Genomic DNA, 26,050 nt, shown 5'->3' with positions numbered 1-26,050 from the left:
CAACATTTTATTAGAAGAGGAAACATTATCAACTATGTGCTTCATCTCATCCATTCTATTTGAATTCTAATATATTTTGATATGCATAACATTTCATACAATTAGTTTTATGTAAAATATCATTGATAACACTAGTGCTATAATGATAAAAATAAATATAATCAAGTTTATCTCTGTTCTTTAAAATGTAATGAAATAACTTTCCCATACATAGAATAAGTTGTTTCACTATTTTTCTATAAACCTTTAAACAAAAACATTTTTTGTAAACTAAAATGTAATCTGAGGCTATGGTTTTTATTATCAGACTTGGGTTTTCTATGTGGATATTAATAGTATTGCTGTACTGACACATTGAATTCATTTTTATATATGTGTGTTAGATTCTTTATGTTTGAATATTAGTTATTAATCTCTTGTTTTGACCTAATCTGCTGTCAATATAATTCTTTCCGACAAATTAATCCTGAAGTATCATATTTGATAAGCAATCTAATATAGCAGCTATGATTGAGAATTAAATACATCAAGTATCGTATGCAAGAAAACATACTGATAAAGAAATATGTGGCAAGAACAAATGATGAAAACTGAATGACTTAATTCTAAATGTTGATGAGAATTGCTAGTGAAAAGGTATACAGAAACACCTATTATTTAGTAGCTACTATGGTGATCTACTGTTTAGAGTGAAATTTGAAGGAGAATAGGAGAGTATTGTAGTTTGCTTGAAACATTGTGTATCGTTTGTAAAGAATGAAAAGTTTTGAATGGTACAACAATGCACTATAATACAAAAAATGGACTATATACCTGTAGTAATTTTGTTATCCATAGTCCAATGATATTTCGGAATACAATTCCTTCTTCAGATATTCTTAGATGGAGTCGCTGCTATAAGCTGTTTTCCAACAGTTATTCTTTTTTACGCACTTCTCATGAGGAATTCCGAAAGGAGCTTCGTGAGACCACTGCTGAGACGCTTCCAAAAAAAGAAAAAAACCATTGGAAAACAGATTATAGCAGTGAATCCATCTAAGAATATCTGAAGAAGGAATTGTATTCCGAAATATCATCAGACTATGAGTAACTAAATTACAACAGGTATATAGTCCATTTTTTTGCATTATAGTCCATTGTTGTACCATTCAAAACTTTTTATTCTTTGAAGGAGAATATTTTCCAGAGATGAAAATGAGTAGAATATGTTTAAAGTTCTGCAATAAATGAAATAAGGATCCTCTATCTTGTTTAGACCCCAAATAACTCTGATGATAGCATTTCAGCCTTTGAATTGTGTGTTTGATCTGAGCAGGACTACATTCTTCAGTGTATTCTCTTCTCTTTTAAAACAGTAATTTGAGAGAGATCCGACTACTATTTCTAGCAGGTTTAACAACCATGTTGTAAAAACGGCAGATTATATAAGGTATGAATGAAAAGTGTGATGGTGCAGGCCTGTATATGTTGAAAATATGCAGTTGTTAAAGTAGCTGAATATTATTCATTAGATATGCAATGAGAATTTTAATAATAAATCATGAAATAATTCAGCTGACGAAGTGACTTAATATAAGAATTATCTATCAGAGATAGCATGAAGAATGATTTTACAGGCATGGACATGTAATTGTTGCAGCCTTGGTCATTTGCAACTATTACACGTCCATGATATGCTGTCAGAATGTTGATAGGTTGACATATTGTATCAGTGAGCAAGTTTTGCTAGCTGAGTTTATCATCAGCATCATCCTCATCATCATTTAATGTCCTGTTTCCATGCTGGCATGGGTTGGACAGGTTGACAGGAGATGACCAGGCGGGAGTCTGCACCATGCTCCTGAGTGTGTTTTGGTATGGTTTTACAGCTGGATACCCTTCCTAACACCAACCACTCTGCAGAGTGGGCTGAGTGCTTTTTTTTTTTTTTGGTGTGGTTTTTGCCCTTCCAAATGACAACCACTTTACGGTGTGGACTGGATGCTTTTTAAGTGGCACCTGCACTAGCAGGGGGGTCATCAAGTGATTTTGCAAGACAAAGAATCTTTGAGAGGGGAGGGGTCGTTGGAGGAGATGATCTTGTGTCAGATTATGAAAGATTAGAGTGTGACAGAGAGGCAGAAACAGATGTCTTGCTGTAGAGGAAGTCCATAGTTACCAGGCCAGAGAGACGGAAAGAGAGAGGAAGAGAAAAAGAGGGAGAGAAAGAGAGCAGGGCTTAACAAGAATGAAGGCAGAGAGAGAGAGAGAGAGTGTGGGAGTTAACAAGAGATGTTCTGGCAGAGGCAAGGGTAGGAGGGAGAGAGAGTGAGCAAGAATGTGGGCAGAGATGGGTTTGTTCATTTACTCTAAAGTGGTTACTGTTAGCATTTAGCCCCAGGTTGGTCCTGATTGAGCAGGGTTATAATCAAAGGTATTCCAGATGTGACCAACAAGTCAAACAACCACCTAGAATCTCTCACATTTGTTTGACTACAAATAAGTATCACAGATAGGTACATTTGGTCGTTGCTAGGTACAAGAGCACTGTATATCTAAGTTAATCTTTATTTCATATTATCTGTCAGTGTTAAATCCAAGTCTGCTTAAGAGCTTGGGAAAGGCAGCAGGAAGTTGCTTATGTGCTCAGTCTTGGATCAGAGACCATTACTGTATTAATCAGTTTTGTCATTGAATCTGATCCCTGGTTCTAAGTTTCAGGATGCATGTGATGGCTACATTCTTTCCTGTGTTAAGCTTATGTCGCAGTATTACTGTCAGTTTATTGACTAATCAACTACAAAGAATTCTATTACAATGCTAGACATGTCAATTATGTATAAATGGTAGATGTTAGGTCAGAAACTGCCATGATATTCTAATTATTAAGAGTAGCATGAAGTAGATGTAAATTAATAAGTATTTTAGATAAAGTTAGTCATATATAATTATGCTTCTAAAATGTGATGAAAATCTTTTCATTTATAGAGGAGAAATCAGTTGTTTCATTGTTTTGCTTGTTTTGTTTAGTTTTTTTATAGTTGCTCCCTCAATGCTATCTAGTGAATATATGAAATCAAGTTGTTAGGTCAAGGCTCAGTTAAGCTCCACTGTTAAGATGATGTTGGGTAGGGTTGTGTGGAAAATACTGTTATGTAAATCCAATCAACTAGTATCAGGATAGAATACAAATCAATAATGATAAGTAGGGAAGAGAGAGGGATAAAATTCAAAACTATTCTTTATATAAAGTAGCTAATTTTTTGGTGTTCATTTTTTTATAAGCCATCTGGAATAAAAATCATTTTGTCAGATTAATTTTTTTAATGTATTTTACTGAAAAGAAAATATTTGGTCCATTTATAAGGAGTAAAAGAAATATATAGCTGCATCTGTAAATTTAATTTATGCAGTTAATCCAAAAATTATAATTAGCTTCAAAAGAATTAGGACTTGTCAACAAATGGCTTTAGAGAAGATTTAAAGAATGTAATTAAGAAGTAGTTTGAAAAAGTGATGATGGATAAAATATAAGAGTTTATTGCAAAAATATATTTGCTGGAGACAAGTAATGATTGTACTTACGAAAATATAAGACAAACCACATCATGAAAGTGTTGATTCATCCAATCATTCTTAACTACTTTAGTAATATCTCTTTCAAAAGCAAAAGGTGCAATTGATTTTGTTTGTAATAAATTGTCCATCATATTTTAATTTGTAATGATAAAGACTTTTATAAAAACATACAAAGAAGGCTTGACAAATAGACTTGTTTTATCCAAAGCTACAATGCAGTAGAAAGCAAAACTATGTAATCATACAATTCATGTACCAGAAATATGGTACTTGGTGCATTTGGCTATTGTACCTTTATTTCTCAGCAAGTGATGCATTTAATACTGTTGAACAAAGTTCTTGGTCTACTGAGTATTGTATTCAAGCTCTGTTTTTTAAATTTTTTTTATTGCTCCCTCAGTTCCTTCCCTTAAAAAGTTTCACATATGGTTGTAAATGATGAAGACAAGAATAGAAAAAAAAAGGTGAATAGGCACGTAAAATACACCATTTTGAGCGTGGTTGTTGCCAGTACCTCCTGACTGGCCCTCGTGCCGGTGGCACGTAAAAGCACCCACTACACTCTCGGAATGGTTGGTGTTAGGAAGGGCTTCCAGCTGTAGAAACTCTGCCAAATCAGATTGGAGCCTGGTGTAGCCATCTGGCTCACCAGTCCTCAGTCAAATCGTCCAACCCATGCTAGCATGGAAGGCGGATGTTAAACAATGATGATGATGATGATGATGATGAATTTAAAACTATCAAACATAATAAACACTTTTTAGATGACAGTTTTCTCTGTCAAAGACAGTAGAGATATACAGGTAATGTTTTGAGAAAAGATATCAGAAATTCAAACTCGTAGAAAAAAGAAAAAAAACACTTAAGAAACATACTGAAACCTCTCTTTTGGAAACAAACAAGAAATGAAAATCAAGATATTGTACCAAAAACCTGGCTCAAGATAGGAAAGGCATGCAAGCACGGTAGAAGGTAGTGATGACTCTGTATCATCTGACAGCACCAGAAAAACGTAAAAAGTCTGAGACTTCATGCCAATATGAAATAACTATATTTTTTCCTTGATATTTAATATGTCTGCATAAATCTGTCATTTGAATTACATAGTATTGTAAAATAAACCATTAGGACATAGAAACAAAATCTTCGGTGGAACCTATTATTATGATATGTAAAGTGTATGTCTGGAAATATACCATCATGAAGCCATGATGATATACATACATTATTATAACGATAAAATGATGCTCACTCGTAAGATAATGTTACTGTCAAATATCTGATCCAATTATACTGAAGTTTGGACTACTAACAATTATCTGCCAACAATTATTTAAGCATCTTGAATCTCATGTTTTCCTCATTGCTTCGTAGCTATTATGGCTTCTTGGAAATCAGATATAGTGGTGATTCCTTTTGTTATATCATCGCTGGATTTTTGTCCTAAAATCTTTAAAAGTAAAGTTAGTAGCTGTGCATGCTAGTAACAAAACTTTGGTATATGGATAAATTCCTTCTTTATGGATTACATAAGAAATCACTTGCATAGTTTCATCATTGTCTGCTCTGACACATATATCCTCATGTGTTGAAGATATCCATTACGGATAACTTAAATTCATCTCTCAAAAACTACTTTTTCCTCGCACACAAGACTATACTTACTTACCTTTCTAACAGAAATAATTTACATAATCTACATTTCCCATCAATGAAAATCTCTCATACTTCCTCCAATGAGAATATGTGAGAATCAAGGTTAATTCGAAAATAAGCTGTTTTATTTGTACCATCTTGAGTGATTTTTTGATAGCCTTCAGTTTTTAAAATCTATTGGCTTCATCCCATCTCCTAAAACTATTTTAGTAATCAGTAAATGAAATACTAATTGAACTAATATTCTCCAATCCTGTCAACCTTCTAGCATATGGAAGCCTACAATAGCTATAAACAAATAGAATATGTATTAATATAATATTGTATACAATAGATAATAAAATCAATTCTGAAAGATATTCTATAGTTTATAGAAATGAATTGTTAATGTTCCAACCTTGTTAAAAACTTTCATGAAGAGTGGAAGCTATCAGTTCTAAGTTTTGCAGTGGTTTGTATAAAAATGTTTAAACAGCTTTTTATACATTTACAATATTTAAATGTTGTTGTTGTCACCATCGTTGCCACCACTGTCATCATTTTAATGTCCACCTTTCTTCCATGCATGGACCATGTGAGACAGCATTTGTTTCCTAGGGCTAAATAGCAGCCGCATTCTTCCCTTTCATGGGACTGCCACGTTAAGTTGGCAACATAACATCACTTTACCAAATTTTACTCACAAAGTATTGGTCAATCCACAGCTGTAGTAGAGGACACCAGCTGAAAACGTTCATTCCCTAGAAACAAATTCCAAACCCTGTGACTCCAAAACAAACATCGTAACCATACAGCTATGTCTGCACCTAAAAATAATATTCAAATTATTTGCAATATTTCTCTAAAGCCTTGTGCATTATAGATTGTCTTTGAATAAGTTCTACGTCTATATGTTCTCTCAGACTTTATAATCATAGAATATTTTCTAAGCTCAGTGTTGAGAAATCTTTGTGGTTTATAGATTAAAAAAAAAATAAATGTTAATCTTTTGTCATTTAAAATTTTTCTTTTCTTTTCTATTGTTTGTTTACATATTTCTATAAATGCCAAACATTGTTAGGACATCTTTATCCCTTAAAAGGTTTTTATTTTGTATATCTATGCAGAATTAATAATTTAAGTAGGTAGGATGCTATTGATTCAGTCTGCTGGATTCTATAATTCTTCTGCATCTATATAATTTATCATGTTAGTATATTTAACATGTTAATATCTTTGAGTCTAACACTGAAGGAATTCCAGCAGTGATATTACATAGCTTTTGTAACTTGTTGAAAAACTCATGATTGGATTGGAGTGTTTACTCTGAAAATATTATTCTTATTTTATTGCTTTGTTTTCTTATTCATGTAATATTGTGAAAATATTAATCAATAAACAACATTCTAAGCTAGAAACTGTCACTAGAGCACTTCGCATTTTCTAAACTGCCATTTATGGCCTTTATCCAAATCTATTTCGCTGACTCATATATTTCTGTGTGATCCTTTTCTTTTCTCATTGATTGATTTCTCAAATATCTGCTCTATAAACACTATTACATATTAAAGACTTTCTTACTGTTTACTCTTTTATCGACATTCTTTTAATTATCTATTTCTTTATTATTCCGTCTTTAACTAACCGTTTTAGTCTGAGACTATTTTCAGGTGAGAATTGCATCATATATCATCTTATTCACTTATAACTATAACGACTCTTCAAAATATCATAAGCATTTTTTCTTTCACTTGTTTTGGTACTTCATTTTTAAATAATCTACTTTAATAAATCTGTCATAGAAATTAGAAGTACTATTTTTCAGAAAGTTATGAAAAATTTGTCTTTATATATATATTTTTGCCATATCAAGTTTTCTTCTATAGAATCTTGTTAAGTGGTGGTGAAATTAATTTGTTAATTCAAGTCCTATTATGTTTTATCTTTTCTAACATATTTAGTGAAATGGAAATTTCTACTTTTGTGCTTTACACACACACACACACACACACACACACACACACACACACACACACACACACACACAGTTGCCTCTCCTGGACTTATGGTGAGTGGTGCATCTCACCTGGGAGGCTATGCCTTTGCTATTCAAGAACAGGAGATGGCTACTGGATATGTGATCAACAAAAGAGATATGGCTGTCTCTAAACTCCAACATTCTGACAGAGGGTGTTGAGTGTACCATGCCATTGTGGATGATATTACTCATATCAATGTTAGCTACTCAGGAGTGTCCACAGATTACAGCCTCCCCATGGGGCATGACATTATTCCCAAGGCAGTTTGCAATGCCATATATAGGAAGAATTGTCGTGATGACCCTGCCAGAGAAACCTGAGAGCCAAAAACTAACCATACCTATAAAAATACAAAATGTTGGTGGGACATTTCAAAAGAAACAGTAACCTGATGTGTACTTACTACAGGCCAGATATCTTTATGTGAGATGCATCATTGTGGCATCAGCTGTTTGGTAGATTTGAGTGTCTCTGATCATTGGGGTAGGAGAAAACATCTGTGGAGAACTGATGGTGGTGGTGGTGCCACATGCAGCTCTTGTATCTTGGCTATAAATTTTCATTTGTTCCTGTTATCATAGGTGTACTGGGATACATAACAACAGATTTGCTCAGAAACCTAGAAATGTTTTGGTTCTCCAAAAAACGAAAAGAGCAAACTGATTCACATTCTTCGGGTACAATCAATCTGAGGAACAGTGAAAATTTGTAAAACGTTTCAGAGATTCTCCATTTGAGTTCCCTGGGTGAACATGTTCACATATACAGATGGAAGACATAAACACACACACATACGCACAAATAGTAATGAAACAGACACTCATGTTCTACTGGGACACATCCACACAATATGCATATATATATATATATATATATATATATATATATATATGCATACATCGACTAATTCATATAACCACAAGCCTTAAGAGCTGTCTTGACTTAAGCAAAAGAGTCCTGTCACTTTGTTAATGACTGGTTTGAATTCTGCAGATGATAACACTTCAGATAAATCCCAAAGTAAACACATACATGCACACATGCATGAGCACACACGCACACACACACACACACACACATTCATATTATCACTTATCAGGTTGCCAAACCATCAGAAAATATGTTATATGTCAGGCTTTATCCTTGTTTTACTTCAGTTGTAGCTTTTCAAAACATTTCCTATGTATTTAGTTTTCATCGCATTCTTATTTCATTCTAACAAAACCCTTAGGTATTGGCTTTGGATTATCATGGTTATCTTAAGCCTATTCTATACCTTCATTTAACACCTATTCCTGGCCAGTAGAAGCCTTGAGTAAAGTCTGCTCTGTTGTAAGAATCTAGAATGGGTCTCTGGTCTCAGGATAAAGGAGCACTCCGTCGGTTATGATGACAAGGGTCCCAGCTGATACGATCAACAGAACAGCCTGCTCACGTGTACCCCTAATGTAGTTCCCCGGGAGATTCAGCGTGACACAGAGTGTGACAAGGCCGGCCCTTTGAAATACAGTTACTACTCATTTTTGCCAGCTGAGTGAACTGGAGCAATGTGAAATAAAGTGTTTTGTTCAAGGACACAACATGTCACCGGGAATTGAACTCACAACCTTAGGACTGTGAGCTGAATGCCCTAACCACTAAGCCATGCGTCTTCACGATAACTTCCTTCTCAGGATAACTTCCTTCCACAAAGCTTAGAAACACTGAAATAGAGCCACAGGTACTGCCCTTACTTTTCTAAATCATATATGTATATGCTTTTAATTAAGCATAACTTGTTCAAGATTTCACTGTTGTGTTCTATCATTGAATGAAATATAGTTGATAGACCATATAGATATTCTAGAATATTATGAACTTGTGTTTCAGTTATTAATAATTCAGATGAGCATTCATTATATATATAATTTATTATTTACACTATTTGTTATATTTGGATGCATTACACAATTTTCCTATTTATTTTAAGAAGACTATTTCTACATAAAAGACTGCCTACTAGTTTGAAAAGTAGGTGAAAATACTTCTGGAATCCCTGAACATGTGCTCATCTTTGGTTTTATAGGGGAAGGACAGGTCTCCTCTTGATAGGATGTCTCTCTATTTCAGTTAATATTTGCATATTTGTGTGTCTGTTACTGAGATCTAAATGATATAGAATCTTACCCATGGGCAATATGGAACATCTATAATGTGAATTCAAATCCTATGAGTTGTTGGTCCAATATAGTATTAACTCTGCTATCTTGTTCCTTATTGTAATTAACTAAAACTGAAACACTTTGTATAATAATCCATTAAACTGTCAATCAAAGGCAGACAAGTGAATCACAAATAATTTAACTCCAAATTTTGAAAAAATTAATCTCTTTTTAACTTTTCATTATTCATTTATTACTAATGAAATGAAAATCTGAAAGGGCTCAAAATACCTAATACTTTTGTTGTTCTGACTTTTTTGGATTGTAAGTATTCAAATTTCCTACTTTCACAATATAAGACATCTCAGTAATCTACTAATTACTGTCCACCCACAGTATTGTTCTATAAACTAAATGAAAACTAAGGCATAAAACTCAGAATTTGTAAGGACTAATATGATACATCATAAGAACTGTTTCATTTTACTCAACACAACCTCCATCCAGTGAATGGTAAAACCAGTAAAATGCAGACAAATAGAAATAAAATATTCCTTGATTTGATTATTTGTGTGTATGTTATCAGAATGGTTATGTAGTTAAGTTCACTTTGCAACCACGTAATTTCAAGTTTATTCCCACTGTGTTAAACTGTGGATTGGCGTCTTTTACTGTAAATTAAGGTTAATCACTGCCTTGTGAGTGGAATTGATAGATGGAAACTGTAAACACCCATCGCATATATGTATGTGTGCATGAATGTACATGATTTTATTTCTTGTAACTGCCTTGATGGATTTTGCATGCTGCATAAAACAATAACACCATCAATACAGCAATATCTTTATATCTGCTGCAAAAAACATGTCTGACCAATGAACCATCCATTTTTCAAAAGTGTGGAGGAAATAATATTTTACTTGGAAGCAAGTGAGGGTTGCTGACAGGAGTGCATTTGACCATAGAGAAACTACCTTAATAAGTTTTGTCTGACTCTTGTTAGCATGGAAAATCAAACATTAAAAAGTAGACATTGAAATGATGATAATCATCATTTTAATGTTAGTGTTTCCATGTTGCGTAATTTCATCTTCAACATCAGAATTCAGATTTTACTACTTCTAATTCTTCCTGGGTTTACTTCTCTTGGAGGAAATTTTTCTCTAATATGCAATATATATTTATGCATCATTTATTTCCATTGTATATCTCCATACTAGCATAGCTGTCTTTCTGTATTGAGCAGCTAATGTATTTGAGCTCCAATAATAAACATTCCTGTTTAAAATATAGATATATGTTTTTGTACAATTTTATCTTACTTTTTTAGCCTTAAGAATAATTTAACAAATGACACATACTATAGAAAAAATTTTAATGCTTCTTCTTTTACTGGATTTTACTGGTGGAAAATATTACTACATAGTGACTTAAAAAATGTCATTGCTTTTACTAGGTCACCAATGTTTCAGTTGAGTATGGCATACTCTTTTTACATCATTCAATTTAGTAAGTTTTAACAGCTATTAGTAAATTAATATCGAATCTACTTTCTTGGCTGTTGGAATAAAATATTTTACTAATAAGATATTCCAGTAATAAAATTAGTCTCTACTAAGGCCCTTGTATAAACTTTATGTAAATTAATTTCACTCATTTATTTTAATTGTCTTTCATCTGATTGATAATTGTACTTAATTTACTGCTACTACTATTGTCAATAGAAATCTTCAGAACTACATTGCTTTCATTGTTTCATCAAATTTTTATAATCTCTAACCTGATAAACATATCATTGAAAAATGACTTTGCGTTAGATATTTTATATATTAGTTGACTGATTTACTTGTTGAAAATATTTGCATTTTGTCCATTTCTGGGAGTATTGAACTTACTGTTAGTTTGTGAACAATAGCTATAAATATTTTTCATACTTATATGTAGTTTAGGCACAGGTGTCGCCATGTATTTATGAAGCTTGCTTCCTAGCCACCTGTCTCTAGGTTCAGTCCCACTGCATAGCACCTTGAGCAAGTGTCTTCTACTATAGCCTCAGGCTAACCAAAGTCTTGTAAGTAAATTTGATAGACAGAAACTGAAAGAAGCCTATTGTGTGCATATGTGTTCGTGTGTGAGTTGGGGTTCCTTGTCTTGAGATTGCTTGATTATTGTAAATGAGTGACATTTTCCAAACAAGTGGTGTCTTTCATTTCCAATCTTCCATGAAAACATGTCTAGCCATGGAGAAAAATTACCTTACTTGGAAATGGGTGAGGGTTGGTAACAAGAAAGGCATCTGGCCATAAAAAATCCACCTCTACAAATTCCATCTGACCCCTGTGATTATGGAAAAGTGGACATTAAAATGATGATGACAAAATTGTTTAAGTGATCATTTGCATTATCAAGGAGAGTTGATCTATAGTTGGAAAAAAAATATATTATTCTATATTTTTGAGATGAGGAATTATGTATATTATTTACAATGGATGGATAGGTTTACCTCATCTTGTTTGTTGTTATCACAAAGTTTCAGCTAATGTATTCTCCGCCTTCTCCAGCCTTCATCAGGTGTTCTGGTGGAATTTTGAACCCTTTATTTGACTAATGGGAAACACTGTTAGTGGATAAGAACATAGGTTATTAATCCTCAGATTCTAAGTTCAATCCCAGGCAGGGACTTGAAAAATAATATCAACAGAAAAATAATATCAACAGAAAAATATCAGCAACATACCTTAGGAATGGGAACAGTGTACCCCATTAGTCAAATAAAGGGTCGGGTTCAAAATGCCACCAGAACACCTGATGAAGGCTGGAGAATACATCAGCTGAAATGTTGTGATAACAACTAACAAGATGAGGACACCTATCTGTCCATTGTAAATAATGGCAAAAAATGTTTCAAAGTTTGAGGTTATTAAACCATTGGTACATTTGCCTTCCTTTATCCAAGAAGATACTTGTAAATATAAAATAATACTTTTGTGATCTAAAGCATTTTTGAAATTGATAAAAAAAAAAAGTCTAATCAGCAAATACTGAATGTCAAGGCAGTAAAATCAAAACTAAGTTTCGTTCATAATTAAGAGTTAAATGTAAAAACAGCTGGAAGATTTTCTATATAACAAAGATCAAAAGTCTTTAAAATTAAATTGTTTCTGCACAATATAAGATTCAATAATCTTATATTGTGCAGAATATTATTTTTAAATATAAGATTGTACACATCTGCATGGTTCTTACCATCTGATTAAATAGCTTTAATTTGACTGTGCTGATTTAACTTTTTGGCATTCAGATTTCTCTGTCAGATCATCATCATCATCATCATCATCATCATCATCATCATCATCATCATCATCATCATCATTGTTTAACGTCTGCTTTCCATGCTAGCATGGGTTGGACGATTTGAATGAGGACTGGCGAACCAGTAATACTTATTCATTCATATTGATATGAATTAATTATGTGTTACCTTGTAGCTTTGAAATTTTAATGATGCAATTGTTTATTTTTAGAATAATCTCGTAGGGTAAGTGTGGGAGGCAACATCTGGCCAGTTTGAAGATAATACTAGTAGATTATTTTGGTTGGATATGGCCAGTTTAAATGCTAAAGGGTTAAAACATTGAAGATTGAATATTGCACATCTGTGAACTTGAGGCTGAAATGTGTTGGTGAATAACTTCATGCCAATCATGGCTTTTCTTTCAATATGTTCTAAGAAATCTGTGTGTGGAGAACCAGTGCTATTTCAGATGTAGGAGCAATAGTCCCATGTGGGTCTCAACTTTGTTGAGTTAGTAGTTATTCATAGTTAATTTAAATGAAATAACTTCTCTTTTTACTGTGGAATGAAATTTTGCTAAATTTCATAATTTAGAAATTATGAAATTGTAAGAAACTATATTGATTGGTCTTAATTTAGGAGAAGGCTCTTTTTATTCATTAACTATATATTTTTTTATTATTGCTGTAGTAGAAATTATTTTTATTGTTTGGTATGTAATCAAATAGTTAAGAATATACATATGATGCAGATATCTTGTACAAGTATCTATCTGTTTAACTCATTAGAATATTTCCTTCAATATAACTAATGTGTGTTTGTGTACATGCATGTACACACACACACACACACACACACACACACATCAATCCATTAAATCGATTTTGTTGTTGGCAGGCAGCTGACTACAAAAGAAAGGAAAACAATTTAACAACATTCTAATATATTTTAGTTTGGCTTTACAAACACAATTTATAGAATAATCATCTGAAGGTTGTTTTTTTTTTAATTTTGAACTAAAATTACTTCCTTTAACATAAATACAGCTTGAGGAATTCACAAGCCAAAGTACTGCTGATGGAATCATTTTAGATCTCTTTTATTACAATACTGTTTTTCTTTTTTTTATGTGCATCCTTGATATTTCTGATGTAAAATACAAAGGATACGAGGATATCCTTTGTATTCAGTTGAATACTTGTGTATCATTGCATATATCTGTAAACCCAATATGCTGGATATCACTTTTTCCCTCAAAGACTTATTAACATATATTGTCAATCCTGATGAGAGAAGATGAAAGACTAAATTTACTATTTACTCAGTTTTGTACTTCAACTCATGCCAGCATGGAACATGGATGTTAATCAATGATGATAATGTATTCCTTATCAACCACGAATTTTATTAAAATAATTTTTTGTTATCCTGTCCAACCTTATATAATTAACTTACTAACCATTACAATTACGATTCAGAACCTTTGGGTATAAACCTTTGAAATCTGTTCCAGAAGAGTTTTAAAGTTTTAGGAAGTTAATTAATTTATATAGTGATGCTTTTTTTTTTTTCACTGACAATAGTTTCTGTGTCAGGGAAAAATCATGATTTATTTGAATTGTTCCGTCTATTGTGTATGGTTTATGATTTTAGAATTTTACACTATTTTTTGATAATTCTGTTGTTTATTTGTGGTCACATAGGCAGTTACTTGAAAACGGCTATTTTTTAATTTTCGTTATTTCTTAGATATTAAGATGGCAAACTGGCAGAATCATTACAGTAAAGGATTAAATGCTTACTGGCATTTCCTCTAGCTCTTTACTTTCTATGTTCAAATCCCATCAAAATCATTTTTTGCCTTCCATCCTTTCAGGGTTGATAAAATAAGTACCAGTTGAGGACTGGGTTGACCTCATCAGCTATCAACCTCACTCACTAAAATTACTGGTCTTGTTCCAAAATTTGAAACTATTATCTCTTAGATATCATTAAATGCTTTTCTTTTTTGGTGGTGGGGTGGTTCTGTCATAAAAACGATTGTAATTGCAGATGACTAAAAAAGTAAGTGCAATAAGCTATAGCATGTTGAACTGGTTAGAGATAGATGCTCGATGGCTTACAGGTTTGAGTTCACACAATCTCTGGTAACAGATTTACAAGGGTTTTGAAAGATAGTTATTGAGAAATGATCCATGTTCTCCACTTTCAGACAATTGGCACCAGGAAAGAAATTTTTTGTAAAAGTGCTCGAATAAAATCCATGAATAAAAAAGCATTTTTGCAGGAAATCACTGCCTGGTTGATAGCACAGTATAAAAAAAAATCAATAAAAAGGGAGAAGAAGGAAATTTACATTGAGTTTGAATTTTCACATGAAAATGTATCTGCATGTATTGAAAGTAAAAAAAAAAAAAAAAAGGAAAAATTAGTTTGTGATATTAGATGTACTATTAATATCGTCATAGTTATTTATTTTGTAGTTATTTTTTATGTAAGCTTTTAGCTATGTATTTGTGACATACATTTGAAATGCATGTACTTTAGTTGTAGTGAGGAACACAGCTTGCACCATTATGACTATACTGCAAATTAATATTCTCATTTAAGGAGATTATCTTATGACCTGACACAGTGAAAGCCTATAACTAAAGGGAATTGTTTTTTATTTTTTTTATTTTTCATCAGAAAACTGTTTCTTCGTAAATCTCATAATCAAATAAGTGTACTTGATAACCTCATTGCATCTTGAGTTAGCATCTCAGATTTCCCCATTCCTTGCTATTGATTTTTAACATAGGCACAAGGCCACAAAATTTTGGGGGAGGGGTATAGTTGATATATTGATTTTGGTACTTGACTGGTATTATAATTTTATCAACCTCAGTAAGATGAAAAGCAAAATCGACCTTGGCAGGATTTGAACTCTGAAAATAAACAGTTGTAACTAAATTTTGTTGGTTCCTTCCTATTAACATACGATTTCATTGCTTAGTTTCTTTAAACGATTTTAGATTGTTTGTAACTTATCACATATATATTGCTTCTATTTCTACAAGTATACTTCTTTACTGTACATGCAATTGTTTATGCTTTTCCTTCAGTTATTGTTAGTTAGCTAATAGAAAAACATGTAATTTTTATGTCTGTGATATAATTTTAAATAGAAAGTTAGTGCTTGTGTGAGTAGCCAGAGTATAATTCCTTCTGAAAATTGAAGACTAACAATTCTTATATTTCTATGAATTAATTTTTTTCTTGTCTCAAGATTCATCTTCGTTTATTGAGTACAGGTTGCAATTATATTGGTTGTGATCTGTACGGAATGCCATCAGATGAGAAATAGTTAGATTAATAAAAACTGAGTTTGATAAAAAAGAAAGAAAAAGGACATATAAAAAAAAGAGGATGAAAAGAAAAATTCGAGATGTTCTGATTTTTACAAATTTTCTCATGGAATAATTATTTTCCAAATTCTTCATTTTGTAACTTAAGTGAAATAGAAACCATTATATGAAACGGCCTTTTGTTTTTCCTTTCAATATTTTGTCTTAGAATTATTTTTTAATATGGCAGCTACTATGTGCTTAGTTTTACATTTTCATTTAGGGCACTCTGTATTTTTCTTATTTTAAGAGGAAGATGTACTATGATAAAGTTAGTTAACAAAGAAGTCCCTAATTACTGGGTCATGGATCATTTGGTACCAGATTGCACAGAAAGAATAAATTTTTAAATCTTGAGTTGTATTATATATTTTACAATGTAATTGGCAATTAAGATAAACACCAGCATAAATATTTAGATCTATGTTTCACCATTGCAGTTATTTGGAACTCAGCATTGGATGTTCCAATGTTCCAAGTGCATATGAATGTCTAACTGCAACGGATCGTCAAGGGAACACTTTACTGCATTCTGTTACAGAGAACTAAATATTCATACTACTGTTTATCTTACTTGCCAATATTTGTGTCCTGTATATCATAACTAGTGTTTTGGGGCGATTGGGTTTACAGATCTAAAAATCTCCATTGTAAATAGATGTGAGGAATTGCACACTGAAAATTGGGCATATATATTGCTCATTGATTTACCATTTTTAAGATCTGAAATAATTCTAAGAAATTGTTTTCTAGTTATACTGTGGTTGAAATCTTTATTTCAAAATTACAAATAATCAAGGTTGAAAATTTGAATTAAAGGAGTTTCATTGCGTTCCCCTTGTCTTACTTCCTTTAGAAATTTTAATTTGATGAAGCTGAGATGATTTTATAAATCAAAATTGAATAAAAAATTTATTCAAGAAAATACAATGGAAATACAATAAAAAAAAAAGTAGATTTTTAAATTGGTTGGCTGAGTCCAGTATAAAGATTATTTTAATGACTGATAATAATTTAGAATAACAAAATTTATTCTCCAAAAGTTAAAAAGTTTCTTTCAAGCTCTGTAAATTTTAAAATTATTTCAGAATATTGACAATTAGATCATCTGAAGTAACATATTTAAAAAAATTACAAATATTTAATATTGTACGCAATGTCTTTTTTTTTTTTTTATAATTCTGCAAATTTGTTAATCTCTGTATATTGTGATTGATTTCCTCATTTACTATCGATTATTTTTGTTCATTAGTTGTTAAACCTACTGGTCAACTGATTGATAGCCACCCTATAGTGTATTCAACAACCAGCTAAGTTGCTTGCACCCAGGCTGCTCAGTAAATCAAGTGCGACAGAGAAATGAAATACTGTTAGCTCAATCAGTAGCCATATTGGCAGGCTGAGCAATCATTTTGCAGACTTCATGCATTTCATGCCAGAGTCTAGATATACTTTTAGTTTATTGATTCATGATGAGAAATCCAAATATTTTTTATCTTATTTATTTTATTTAGATTCTAATTTTTACTTAAGTATTTAAAATAACAATTAAATAATAAAATAATGCTTAAATCTTGAGTTTATTTAAGAGTTTTGTGTTAATAAAAGAAAAAGTAAACTTGAAAAATGAACATGAACGATATCTAAATTATATTTCTGGTATATTGAAATATTAGAAATATGTATCTGATATATTAGAAAAGTCTTTATACTATTCTGAATCCACGTGCCTTATAATTCTAGTACTGAAATTTGGTTTCTGTCACATTAAACATATGAAAGGCAAGACTATTAGAAATTATGACACTTATATATCACTGAGTAGAATTTCATTTAGGTGCTTCTATAACTTATTTTTATATGATATAAAACATAGGCGCAGGAGTGGCTGTGTGGTAAGTAGCTTGCTTACCAACCACATGGTTCTGGCTCCAGTCCCAGTGCATGACACCTTGGGCAAGTGTCTTCTACTATAGCCTTGGGCCGACCAAAGCCTTGTGAGTGGATTTGGTAAACAGAAACTGAAAGAAGCCCATCGTATATATATATATATATATATATATATATATGTGTGTTTGTGTGTCTGTGTTTGTCCCCCCACCATCGCTTGACAACCGATGCTGGTGTGTTTACGTCCCCATAACTTAACGGTTTGGCAAAAAGAGACCGATAGAATAAGTACTAGGCTTACAAAGAATAAGTCCTGGGGTCGATTTTCTCAACTAAAAGTGGTGCTCTAGCATGGCCACAGTCAAATAACTGAAACAAGTAAAAGAGAGAGTATTTCCAAGCAACTATAAAATTGATTTTATAAAAGTTGCTTTTATGGAAATAAGTTGGATTAGTAACCAAAAATTATACTTTCATATCTTTTCTAACTATTGTACTTTAGGAAATACTTAACATCATCTATGTGCTGCTCTCTATAAATACCTCTGCAAATATTTAAATTTCAAATTCAGGCTGCAAGCTGGCAGAATCGTTAGCATGCTGGGCAAAATGCTTAGCGGCATTTCATCTGTCTTTATGTTCTGAGTTCAAATTCTGCTGAGGTCAACTTTGCCTTTCATTTTTTGGGGGTTGATAAAATAAGTGCCAGTCAAGCATTAGGGTCATTGCAATTGACTTAGCTCCTTCTCTGAAATTGCTGGCCTTGTGCCAAAATTTGAACCCAATATTTAGGTTTCAAAGCTATCCAATTCATGGTAGCGTACTAAGTGGAAAAATAAATGTAAACAAAAAAAAAAAAATTGCAAATTTCATTATATAATGAAAGTGTCAAGGTGTAGTAATTAGTTTTGTTTCACTCCAGGCTGTGCTTGTTAAGTAAATTATGAGATACAAATCACCGAGACATTTTTGTCTCTTTTCTCCATTCTTCCTTTTTATGGTCCTTCTTATGAAGCGTTTTGTTTTCTTTGGCGGTGTCCATAGGATGTCTTACCATATGTGTTTTTAGTTGATTTCTGTGGCATTAAAGTCACATTTTTGTTGTTAGTCTAGATGTATAGTTAAGATTTCTTGCTTTTGGCTTTCCATTGTTAAATATTAGCTTCAAAAAAGAAGCAGGTTTACTGAAAAGTATTATTATTGACTTAACTTTATATTTATTCTATTTTTCTTTAAAGAAAATTTACATTTATCTCATTTCTGAATTTCATTATATTTTTGCAAACAAGAGGATTTAATCTTAGTACTTAAGAGGAACAAATTATTAAGGGCAGCAATTATTATTCACCTCATTCTTTTATTTTATTACCTGTAATATGGAAAAGGTTCAGTGACAAAGCATATCACAGGGTCAAAAATGAAACCCAAACTATAGAATGTTCAGCTGAAAGTTAACATTTGGATCCATTTGCCAATTTCAGCCTCATTTTTTTTTTGTATCTCATTCTGCTTTGATATAATTCTTTCTTGACATATGCTTCTTACTCTACTTTTCTTAACCCTTGTATGTTAATAAAGTCCACAGCCTGTAAACAACTACAAGGTACCTATCCTAGAACATCCTCATATGAAGCAGACAATTTGGTTTCCACGTCATTGCATGGTAGCCCTTCTTACTGCTTTTTTCAGACATAAAATAATCACTTGGTAATTTGCCAAGTAGAATGTGTCATAGTAGTAAACATCAAGTAAGCTTTGGATAAAGTCTTGTACAATGCACTTTGTATTAAACTAAATTTTAAAATGCTTAGAGATACTGCTAACCTCTATGGAAAAACTAAATTTTCTTTTTCCTGTTTGCTCTGATTAAACAACCATTAATCTAATAGGTCTATACTGCTTAATACTTTATTCAGCTGTTTCTAGTCTTCATAGCTGATCTTGTCAATGCCTTTGAAAAATAAGCTAATAAGCTATGTATATCTACTGTTAGTATGACACCATTTGTAGCTTTAAGATTTGCAGGAGAGAGAAACTTAATGGCAGGTTGTTTGAACAGTATGAAGAAAAAGACTAGATGTCTGGAAGATAAAATGTAAGTTTTATCTGGAAGACAAAATGTGAGAACATAGAGTTATCCAGAAGAAAAAAATCTTAAAAATTTGGATGGCATTGTGAAGATTGTAAATTACTTATGAAGATTTGCAAGTAAGGAAAATATTACAACAAACATTCTTGGGGTGTGTGAAAATAATATAATCCTTGATAATTAGGCAAGTATACTAGCAGGATATTGCCAATTTATCCAAGCAAATTAAGCACACAAATGTTTGTATGTATCAAATAACTATTTTGTCACAAATACATATCAAATGCTTCTTATAAATTTATTTAGGAACTAAGTTCACACAAGCATGTCTGTGCACATCCTTGATGAATAGGTGGAAGAGAAATTATGAGAACTTACATGTACCTTATAATACAGTCAGATAAATTGTGATGTCTGGGGATACCAGGCAGGACTTTAAGCATGAATTTTTAAAAGCCTGGCTAATGAGTGAGGTGCATTCAAAATGTGAACACTTTTAAACGACTTGTGTATGGCTTTGTGTTTTAAAAAAATCCATAAATTCGAAAAACTTTTACAAAAAATTTTCAATAGTAAGCAAGGATTTTAATTAGACAAGCATGTAAATGTTTATTTGTCAGCTTGTTATATAGCACCTATTGAAAAGAAATTGTTTAAATCCTGTGTTTGTTTTTTTTTTCTTTCTTTTTTTCTCCCTGTCTTTTATTTGATACACATGAAGGTGCAGTAGCAAAGCGCTACTTTGTTGATTGTAATCAAATTCACATGTAACCCTATTTCACCTAGTTTACATCTTACTGTGCTTGTAACATGGTAGAGTACCAATCAATACTGCTATAATTGCTGCTTCTACTGCTGCTGATGTGCTATTAAAGAATTGTTTAATAATTAGATCTAGAAGCATACTTCTTAAAACACAACTGCACTATATAAAAAAAAAAAAAGAGTACTTTTTGTAACAATTTGTGTTCAGCTTAAATGAAATTAATTTAAGTGAAATCAAAATGTCAGACATTAAATTATTTCTGTCATTAATTTAGGTGTTACACACAGTTAGAGAATACTTTTTAATGTATGAATAATAAAAATCAATGTTCATTATGGTATTATATTAATGTCATGTCAATGAAACTGTTATAAGATTCATGTTTGTGTTTTTGCTTTGAAACAGTAGTCCTTGTTAGCTCAAGCGTGAGTGGCTAGTTGATAGCTTAGCAGAAATAAGAAAACTTAACAAATCAGATTTAGTCTTATTTTGACCATTTACTTCTCTATGGTACTTATGTTACTGGTTACAGAACAACGAAAAACTCAGTTGGCAAGATTTGGTGTTAAAACTGTTAGCAGCTCAGCTATTTGTTAAGCAGAGCCCATCAATTGAATCATAGCCCTATTTTAAGATCTACCAAGCTAAATTTTATTTTTCATACGTTCCCTTTTTTTTTTTTCTTCTTGGTGTAGGAGAAATCATGTTTATTGTTACCAATTGTTATCCTTCTTGCAATGGACCTATTTTCATTAGAAGTAGGTCATGGTATGGATGGTCTAAATATTTATGATTATAGGAATATTTTTTATGCTTGATGTGGTTGTTAGCAGACTGTTCTTTCTATCAGAAATTTCTGAAATCATATGATTAGATTTTCCTGACAGCATAACAAGTTATTGTGATGTCAATTGTGCTGATTTACTCTCTATAAAGATTATTCCTTAGAAAATTCTTTCTGCAATAATGGTTAACCAGTTGAATCATCAAATGTTTTCTTTTTATTAGTTTTTCTTTTATTACTTCATTAAAGCATTTACCATTTTACTCAGAGTGCAAAAAATTACTGTGCATGTTAATTACAATGTGTAATTCTAGGAATATCATTTTCAAATATGCATTTTCAAAAATTTTTTCATTAACAAAGTCAGGAATAAATTAACTTTCCAGCATCATTAAAATGGAAAACATTCTTCTCAGAAGAATAATTATTGTTTTCTTTGTCAAGTTCAGCTTTATGTAAGGGAAAATATAGTTTCAACTCCAGTATATTATGGGTATTCATTTTATTGCCCCATCTCCTTCGTCTTCCACAATCATAAAAGTCAAAGCTGAACTCAAAACCTTAAGAAATAAAACTTAATATCATAATATATTTAGCACTGCTATCTTTGTTATTCAGAGTGAGAATAATTATTGATTAGAGTATGTCCCAATATAAATTATTTATACTAGATTTATAATTGACTATAACAGTTGGCTGAGCTAAACTCTCTCTTTCTCTCTCTTTGTTATTATTATTATTATCATTATTATTATTATTAATTATTATCATTATTATTGAGTGAGAGAGCAGTGCATGCCATCAAAGTGAAACTGGGGTAAAATTTACGAAGCCCAGTATACCTATCATGACTACCCGTCTGATAAGGGTACACCAGGCACATGCATCTCAACCATATGTGCACAACATAGTGGTCTCATATCAAGATAAACAGTGCATTACCTTGCAGGTGGGACCCAGTTAGAATTTTCTTCAGGTCGAGTAACCCATCCTGCTCAAAAGGCCCTTGAATAAAGGTTGTTTAAGGATGTGGAATGAAATACCCATGTTTCCAAGGGTGAATTATCCAAGCCCCAAAGAATTCCTCTCAACACATGGCTATGATGCTCCCCCACTACTTCTGCTCATGATCAGAGATGCACATATTGTCAGCCACCAAGGGACATACTCAACTAGTTAAGGTCAAGCAACTGACAAACAAATCTGTGGTATTGAGCAGAATATTTGCTGTAGCCCATCTTTTATACCAAGACAAACAATGTACTCAACATGATAACATTTCCAATCAGTTAAGATCAGAAGCCATGAGAGCCACTGCCTGGTACTGCATCAGGACATTTATTATTAGGGCATTTATTATAATTATTATTATTATTATTATTATTATTATTATTATTATTATTATTATTATTATTATTATTACTACTACTACACAACCTATAGAAGTTACTTTGATCTGTTCTGTTTGCTAACTGTTATCCCTATCATTGTTTCCATCTTCATAATTATTCTTTTGAATTTATGTACCTGAAAATAGAGATTAGTAACATTGGCCTGTCTAGCTGAAAAGTTGTTCAGTGGCTTATAGTACTGAGTATAAATCCTACCAAGGCATCCTTAGTGTTACTGACTGAACTATCAAGAATATTTGACCTTTTGCCAAACATCTAAAGCCTGCACATTGTTGCTTGGTCTGCTAGAAATACTTACTGAATTTCTTTCATCCCAAACCTTTCTGTCTTAAAAAGGAAGGGCTCTTTAGATAACATATTCTTAGATATATTTTGTCTGAATAAAAGACAGAACATTCATGACTGGAATGCTTTTGATCATAAATCTGCTCTGCTGGGGCTAATCCGGAGATAAACAGCAAAAATGATTATTGACTTTCTTTAGAAATAATACGGCTTTGACACATTCCCTGTGTTCTTATGTTTACAAGGGTGGAGGTGCTTGTCTCCCCCTTGTAAACATAAGGACACAGGAAATGTGTCAAGGCTGACAGGAAATGGTGCAGCTTCCTAGGTCTAACTAGCAGTAGTATTATTCCCTTCAGGGGACTATCAGATTAAGCATACAACTACTTTATTGACTTTCTCTTTGGGTTGTCTTTTAGTGATAGCTCCACTATCTTATATATAGGGATCAATAATACTCAACTGCAAATTATATAATAACTGTTGCTATTTCACACCGTTGTCTGAGAACTCAGTCAAATTTTCTATTGGAATATTGTATATGAGTTGCACTGAATATTTTTGATTTATATTTCAATGAAAAATGTTTCAGAAAATGGTTATTTAGAAATGTCTGTGTTGAAGTAAAAAATTTAAAAAACAAGCTCTGTTTGAAGCAATCTGTACAAAGAGATATTTTGGATAAATCACAGGTTAAACAAAAGAAAAAGAAGCTTTTATGAAGTTCTCAAAAAAATATTTCCAAGATATCGAATTGTACTATCATAGTCATCAACATCTTTTATTTTCCTTATTCTAAATCCAATTTAGTTAAAAGAAACTTTTGTTCTTTTCTGTGCTAACTCCATGTGTTTTTTTCCCTTCTATTATCGATGTTTCTGAAAGTACTTTTTTTCTCAGAAGTGAATCAAAATATTTGAAATTGATACACTTTTAGCATACACTATATGTTTTAGTAATTGACTGTTTTATATGATAATCAGCAGCAAAGTGATATGATTCAAGAATGGGAATTGATGTACTTCAAGGCTATTTTATTGCAAGGAACAGAGAAATTTAAGTAAAATAATAGAAAGCTACAGTAAAATAAATTACAGTTTTTAGTTGTGTCCTTCCACATTCAGAATTCAAGTGCTTTATTGGTTGACTTATATTTTTCAGGCCTAAATGCCAATAATATACTGAAATACAAGTGAATAATTATATTGCTTAATTACTCCTATATATTTAGTATTGTACCAGATTTATTAAAAACAGATCAATATTTCATTTGATAAATTATTAGTTTAATTCATGTTTTTTACAGATCAATTCTCACCTCCTTTTTTTTTTTTCAATTATTTTTCCAGACAAATGCAAGATGAATTTGATAGCTACCAACAAGCAGTAAAAAAATTAAGTGAGGAAACCAAACAAGTAACTCCACAAGATGAAGGTGCTGTCTGTCAAATCTGCCATAAAACAAAATTTGCTGATGGTGTTGGGCATAGTTGTCACTACTGTCACTTAAAATCATGTGCCAGATGTGGTGGCAGAATTACAATGCGTGGGAATAAGGTATTTGAAATATTAATGAACATTCTTCTTTATATTTACAAAACGTATTTCTCTTTTAATGAAAGTTTGAATTTACCCAATATTGTTATATAACAATATGTGCCAGGTTAAATATTTTATAGTTTTTAGTTTGAATCCTCTCAATACATTTCTTATATGGTATATTGGTCTATAACTCTTTGGAGCTAACTTTGTATTTGCCTAATTTTTAATCCCACTAATTATCATTGTGCACTCTTTAACATCATTTTCCCTCATCCAATATATCCAACTGTGACATTGTTGGTGCCACTGTTTACATTTGCTTGAATATCAACCCCCCCTCCTTCCTCGATATCTTAGACACTAGGAAGTTCAAACTTTGTTTTATCAATAGTTAAAATAAAATAAAAAATTTTTTTTTGTTAAAGTGAGGTATTTGTTTAATAAACAACAATCCAACTATATTCTAAGTGCCATGTGTTGAGCTAGTTATATGGCATATACAATAAACTGGGAAAGGTTGTGTACCTTTCTTCATTTTCTGAAATGAAAACTGAAATGCAATATAGATACATAGTAACATAGCAATATAGTTCATGTCAAATTTGGTGGCTATGATACAAAATATATTCTTTTCTACTCTAGGCACAAGGCTCAAAATTCTGGGGGAGGGCACCAGTCGATTAGATTGACCCCAGTATGCAACTGGTACTTAATTTATTGACCCCAAAAGAATGAAAGGCAAAGTCGACCTCAGCGGAATTCGAACTCAGAACGTTAACACAGACGAAATACTGCTAAGCATTTTGCCCGGCATGCTAACGTTTCTGCCAGCTCGCTGACTTTTGATACAAAATATACTAAAAAAAAAAAAAAAAATGAACGAATATGCAGAGAAAATGTTCTGTTTTCAGTCATTAACTTTTTGGTTAATATTGGCTTAAAAAAAATTTCTGATTATGTAATCAAATACAAAGTGATGCACATCAAACATTGAACCTGGCATAGTAATTAATTATCTGCAGACATTTGCCAATTCTTTTGAAGACATAATTAGCTCCGAGATTAGCACATCTAAAAGGTGGAATTATTTTATGTATGATAACCTTTAACAATGGTATCAAATTAGCATAGACTTCTCCTCTATCAGTTATCAGTAGTGAACTGTCTTGTCCAATGTTTGGTATAATCTTCAGAAGCTTTTGATGCCATACTCCTGTGCAAATTTTTC

At 31.9% G+C, this 26,050-nt stretch overlaps 1 protein-coding gene across 8 annotated transcripts in view; it reads left to right on the top strand.

Moving 5' to 3' along the window:
- LOC106883284 (regulating synaptic membrane exocytosis protein 1) overlaps positions 1 to 26,050 on the top strand; it is a 276,467-nt gene that overhangs the window by 44,174 nt on the left and 206,243 nt on the right. For all 8 annotated transcript variants that reach the window (XM_052966022.1, XM_052966021.1, XM_052966023.1 and 5 more), the window contains exon 2: positions 24,630 to 24,837. In XM_052966022.1, the coding sequence (XP_052821982.1) occupies positions 24,630 to 24,837 (208 nt within the window). The remainder of the gene's footprint in view (positions 1 to 24,629; positions 24,838 to 26,050) is intronic.

The sequence above is a fragment of the Octopus bimaculoides genome, chromosome 3, assembly GCF_001194135.2.
Source record: "Octopus bimaculoides isolate UCB-OBI-ISO-001 chromosome 3, ASM119413v2, whole genome shotgun sequence".
Taxonomy (NCBI): domain Eukaryota; kingdom Metazoa; phylum Mollusca; class Cephalopoda; order Octopoda; family Octopodidae; genus Octopus; species Octopus bimaculoides.
The sequence above is the reverse complement of the archived record's forward strand: the minus strand, read 5'-3'. Positions and strand labels throughout refer to the sequence as shown.